Source organism: Cetorhinus maximus, unplaced genomic scaffold (genome assembly GCF_964194155.1).
Source record: "Cetorhinus maximus unplaced genomic scaffold, sCetMax3.hap1.1 HAP1_SCAFFOLD_4173, whole genome shotgun sequence".
Taxonomy (NCBI): Eukaryota; Metazoa; Chordata; class Chondrichthyes; order Lamniformes; family Cetorhinidae; genus Cetorhinus; species Cetorhinus maximus.
In genome coordinates this window covers 11,447-16,915 of record NW_027600077.1, presented here as the reverse complement: position 1 = coordinate 16,915, position 5,469 = coordinate 11,447, and the positions used below count along the sequence as shown (strand labels likewise).

Sequence of the window (5,469 nt, the reverse complement as noted above, 5' to 3'; positions counted from 1 at the left end):
CCTCCGGTCTAAATTGTGGAGCCATCCCTGACGGTGGAGCTGCTCTTGTCGAGCGGGCTGCAGTGAGGATTGAAGCCCACAAGACTGACACAGGGGGTGGGGCAGGTCAGAGCCAGTGTGCTTTCTGCTGTGGGGGTTCATCAGTCTCGTGTTGGTGAGCAGAGAGAGGGAGGCGGTCCGGCGTGAGAGTGGGGGGGTGGGATTCTGGTTCCGAGTCTGCTTTCACTCCTGTCCCCCTCAGCGCCCACCCTGTGCTCGCCGGTGTTGTGTGTCTTGTCCCTGCTCTCTCTCTCTCTCTCTGTCTCACTCCCTGTAAAGCGGGTTTCTCTTCACCGGCCGCATTTCCCAACCCGCAGCCAGGGTTTAGGTGGATAAGACACAGCATTAATATGTAGCACTGGGTCCACTGGACACCCACCAACCCCTCCACGCATCCCTAACTGCCCCTCTCATGGGTCAGTGTGTGTGTGTGAGGTCGGGGGTTGGGGGGAGTCCTGCTTCTCGCTGGGTCAGCGTGGGGTGAGGTGTACCTGATTTATCTTTAATGAAGCGACCCTGTCTGAGAAATCTCTCTCTCTCTCGCACTTATTTGTATAATATATATCTCGATGAAATTCTGATTTTATATTGCTCTGAAGGGGAGCGGGGGGTGTGTACAGATTCCACCCCCCACCACTTCTCCCCATCGCCTGATGTACTAAATGCTGAGCGATGTTTAAGTAACATTTTAGTGAGGAAAAGGAATAAAACTGGTTTGAAACAGCAGGTTTGACGTCTCTGTCTGTGAGAATGGCCCTCAGTGCATCTGTCACCTTCCTGAGTCGCACACTGTGCAATCTGTCTCGTCGGAATAATATATAGAGAGTGGGGTGGTGGGGGGGGATCTGAGAGATTCTCCCCCTCATCCCGAACACACCCTTCCTTCCATTTTCCCACAGGATGCGAGCTGGGCTTCACGAGGGTCACTTCCCTCTCCCTGTCAGTCAGTGAGTGTATGTAAAGCTGACCCAGCCCTGTGAAGGGTGTGAGGGGGACAGTCTGTACCTCACATTATGCATTTAGCACCCAGCCTGACCTGGGTGCTTCAGCTGTTGGGAAAGGGAAGGCACAGGCAAGTATGTGCTGCAGCAAAGGGAAATGATGGGGGCTTAATGAGTTTCAAATACAAAGAGGAAGTGAGTTGTCGTGACTCTCCACATCTTTTATTCGACCGGTTTTTGACCCTAGTTTACCCGGAACGCGTTACCGTCCAATGTAACGTGCCCCCTGCATCTTCGCACCGTGGAGTTTGTTCTGCTGGGTGAGGGCACCCATGGGTGCCTCCCCACCCACGTTTAACTCTGTGTGAAAACTGGAGTGTGCACCACACCCACACCGGGCAGTGGGGAAGTAAGCCTCTTGTCTAGATCCCAGTCCCAGGCCTTTGCTGGATCGGTTGATCCCCGTGTGTGTCTGTATCCGGTGTTGGTGGGTCAGCTGTGCTACGGCAGTCCGATAAAATAGAAAAAGATGTCCCCCGCCGCCGCTGAGTGGACGGTCCTTGCGCTGACGGTTAAGTTTTTTTTGTGTGACAGAGGGGTCTCTCCGATCCACGGCCTTCCTGCCTCTACCTGGCGAGCGGGGGCCCAAATCTGTCCATGGTCTGCAGGACAAGTGCCAGGTGATCGAGGAAGGAGCTGACAGAAACCCGAAGGATTCGACCTTCGTCCGCCTCCCAGTGGCTGCAGGCAGAGAAGAGGAAGATCGGGAATTGATTCAACAGCAAACAATCCCTCCCCGCAGAACTCCCGGTCACGATTCATTGCACTCAATCCCCCCATTCCATCGACGAATAAATCTGTGTCCCTCTGGTTACCGACCCTTCCGCCACTGGAAGCAGTTTCTCCTTATTCACTCGATCCAAATCCCCCCCCGTGATTCTGAACGCCTAGATTCATAGAACCATAGAACACTACAGCACAGAAAACAGGCCCTTCGGCCCTTCTAGTCTGTGCCGAAATATTATTCCGCTAGTCCCATTGACCTGCACCTAGTCCATAACCCTCCAGACCTCTCCCAACCATGTATCTATCCAATTTATTCTTAAAACTTTTAACAGTGAGCCCGCATTTACCACATCAGATGGTAGCTCGTTCCACACTCTCACCACTCTCTGAGTGAAGAAGTTCCCCCTAATGTTCCCCCTAAACCTTTCCCCTTTCACCCTAAAGCCATGTCCTCTCGTGTTTATCTCTCCTAATCTAAGTGGAAAGAGCCTACTCGCATTTACTCTGTCTATACCCCTCACAATTTTGTAAACTTCTATCAAATCTTCCCTCATCCTTCTACGCTCCAAGGAATAAAGTCCTAACCTGTTTAATCTTTCCCTGTAACTCAACTCCTTAAGACCCGGCAACATCTTAGTAAATCTTCTCTGCACTCTCTCAATCTTACTGATATCCTTCCTGTAGTTAGGCGACCAGAACTGCACACAATACTCCAAAGTTGGCCTCACCAATGTCTTATACAACCTCACCATAACATCCCAACTCCTATACTCAATACTTTGATTTATGAAGGCCAGTATGCCAAAAGCTTTCTTTACAACCTTGTCTACCTGTGACGCCACTTTCAGGGAATTATGTATCTGAACTCCCAGATCCCTTTGTTCCTCCGCACTCCTCAGTGCCCTACCATTTACTGTGTATGTCCTACCTTGGTTTGACCTTCCAAAATGCAACACCTCACACTTTTCCACATTAAATTCCATCTGCCATTTTCTGGCACATTTTCCCAGTTGGTCCAAATCTCTCTGCAAGCTTTGAAAGCCTTCCTCGCTGTCCACAACACCTCCAATCTTAGTGTCATCAGCAAACTTGCTGATCCAATTTACCACATTATCATCCAAAACATTGATAGAGACAACAAACAACGATGGTCCCAGCACAGATCCCTGAGGCACACCACTAGTCACAGACCTCCAGTCTGAGAAGCAATCATCCACTACCACTCTCTGTCTTCTCCCACACAGCCAATTTCGAATCCAGTTTACAACCTCTCCCTGGATACCAAGTGTCTGAACCTTCTGAACTAACCTCCCATGTGGGACCTTGTCAAAGGCCTTACTAAAGTCCATGTAGACCACATCCACAGCCTTTCCTTCATCTACTTTCTTGGTAACCTCCTCGAAAAACTCTACAAGGTTCGTTGAACACGACCTACCACGCACAAAGCCATGCTGACTATCCTTAACCAGCCCTTGGCTGTCCAAATAATTGTATATCCGATCTCAATCTCCCCCTTAACCTTCTCCGCTCCGAGGAGAACAATCCCAGCTTCTCCAGTCCCTCCACACAGAACTGACCGTTCCCCTCATCCCCGGGAAACGTGTCCTGGTAAATCTCCCTCCCTCCGCACCCTCTCTTGTACGACTGTGAAACTGGACACCGACACTTACACCCGGAGTTCGGAGCCCCGCAGAGACAGCGCTTTGCTGATTCCCCCTTTGCGTGGCTCAGAGTCTGGCATGAGGGATCCGAGAGCGATCTGTGCCTCCAGCACTGAGGGAAAAGGCACACTCAGGTCACTGGGATCACTGTGTTAAGGAGGATTGTGGAAAGGGAGAGAGAGAGCCACACCCCCAGGACAGGTACAGTCTCTACTGTACCTCTGCTGGGGGTGGGAAGCTCACCAAAAAAAATAAAGTAACCTCTAACTATTCCTGTGGACTGTAGTGAAAGGGACTCAAAACTAAAACTGCCCCTTTCTGGTGCCATGTGCAGGAAATCTGGTCTCCTGCATCAGTTGTGGAGAAACTACAGCTCCCAGCATGCTGCAAGCTCAGTGGGCATGCGCAGTGAACGCCGAGCTGCACTGGGCATGCGCAGCGGAAGGCAGCCGACTGCTCTGCGCGCAGGAACGACCAGCCTACATCTCCCAGCATGCTGCGGGCCAGTGGGCATGCGCAGTACCGATCAGCCTTCATCTCCCAGCATGCTGTGGCTCATCGGTCATGCGCAGTACCGGCCAGCCTACATCTCCCAGCAGGCTGCGGCTCAGCGGGCATGCGCAGTACCGACCAGCCCACATCTCCCAGCATGCTGCGGCTCATCGGGCATGCGCGCTGGGTTGCCAGCGCAATGTCGGACGACGCGCTGGGCTCCCGCAGCCTTCCCGCACCTCCCGTCCCGCAACTCTCCATTCCCCGCTCCCGAGAATTCGCGTCACAAACTCCGGTTAACCGGGGGGGGGGGGCGGAGGAAGTAGTTTGATGAAAGGATACAACTGCAGCCGGTTACCGCCGTTCGCAACGGCCTCACTCGCTGCCTCCGCCATCTTAGTTTGAAGGCTCTGGAAGCGACCATTCAACCGGGGGGGAGAGGGGTGTAGTGGGAGATACCATCGTGAGAGATGGTCCGGGGAGGGGGGGGAGAGTGAGAGATTCCATTGAACAGAGACTAGAGGGAGCAACAGGGAGATACCAATGCTGGGGAAGGGGGGCAACTGTGAATGGGGGCAGCCATGTAATGGGCTGGAGGGTGGGGATCGGCAAGGTGATAGGGCACCAGGTGACCCACCTCCCTCAGGACGCGGATGCCCGGGTGCCTCTGGAATCTTCCGGAAGAGTCTGGCTCCCACCCCCCGCCCGCCTGCCTGCTTCTCAGTGGGGGTCAACAGCCAAGGGCACTCCAGCGCCATTGTAACGTGACATGTTTACATAGGCACTTTCCACTACAGATGTTGACATCAGAATTTAAGGAGTCGTTACAGCACAGAATGGGGGTCATTCGGCCCATCGACTCTGTGCTGGAATGAGCCTCGCCCTTGTACGTTGGCTAATGGCTGCAGCAGGAAAAAGACACGATGTTTTTTTCTCCTCCCCCTGGTCCAGTTCCTTCAGCACTCCCTGTGAAGCCACTCAGGGTAGCTGAGGCTGGGCTTTTCTCTCCCTGGCTTCAGTAGGTGTCACAGACAGACCTGTGAACCAACATACAGCAGACACTGAGGGCAGGCGAGTTAGCTCGTGAGAGATAAAGCCGTGAGGGTAACCTGACAGAGGGTAACCTGTGCACTCTCAGCCCCCCCTCCCCATTTCCCCCCAGTATCCTGGGGGTCCCTCAGCCTCCAGTTCCCTCCTGCTCTGTTCGCAGGGTCAGGGTCAGCTGAGATTACCGCCACTGCACACAAGTCTCTTTCTGTCAATATTTACCAATTCTGCCAATGCGAGAGAGATTGAGAGCTCAGCGTGGTGTCTGAAGAGAGAGAATTGGGAAAGTGTGGAATGAACCAGAGGTCAGTGGCCCTTGTTTTTGAACAGCCCTATCTGACAGTTGACGCACTACTCCATACAACATCACTGACTTCTCTGTCACTGCAAAAGGATTTGCGTCTCCTGTAACTGGGTACTGACAGGATTTTCTACCTTGTTTGTGTCTTAAACATTGGCTCTGCAAATGTTTTGTCTCCAATTCCAAGCACCCCCTCACCTGA

General features: G+C 52.9%; 1 protein-coding gene across 1 annotated transcript; it reads right to left on the bottom strand.

Moving 5' to 3' along the window:
* Positions 1-1,177: 1,177 nt before the first annotated feature.
* On the bottom strand, positions 1,178-4,357 carry lage3 (L antigen family member 3). Its single transcript, XM_078538191.1, has 3 exons — positions 4,262-4,357; positions 3,437-3,565; positions 1,178-1,721 (listed from the first exon to the last, which is right to left on the bottom strand). Exons 1-3 carry the CDS (start codon positions 4,312-4,314, stop codon positions 1,607-1,609), a joined length of 297 nt encoding a protein of 98 aa, XP_078394317.1. The 5' UTR covers positions 4,315-4,357; the 3' UTR covers positions 1,178-1,606.
* Positions 4,358-5,469: the final 1,112 nt, after the last annotated feature.

What these genes read in the sequence shown, in the direction of transcription:
- lage3 (XM_078538191.1), bottom strand. Translation starts at nt 4,314, where the DNA reads ATGGCGGAGGCAGCGAGTGAGGCCGTTGCGAACGGCGGTAACCGGCTG. An exon ending in GGCGGTAACCGGCTGCAGTT is followed by an intron (nt 3,566 to 4,261) that starts GTATCCTTTCAT and finishes CAGTGATCCCAG; the next exon opens with TGACCTGAGTGTGCCTTTTC. An exon ending in CGGGGCTCCGAACTCCGGGT is followed by an intron (nt 1,722 to 3,436) that starts GTAAGTGTCGGT and finishes CTCTGCCTGCAG; the next exon opens with CCACTGGGAGGCGGACGAAG.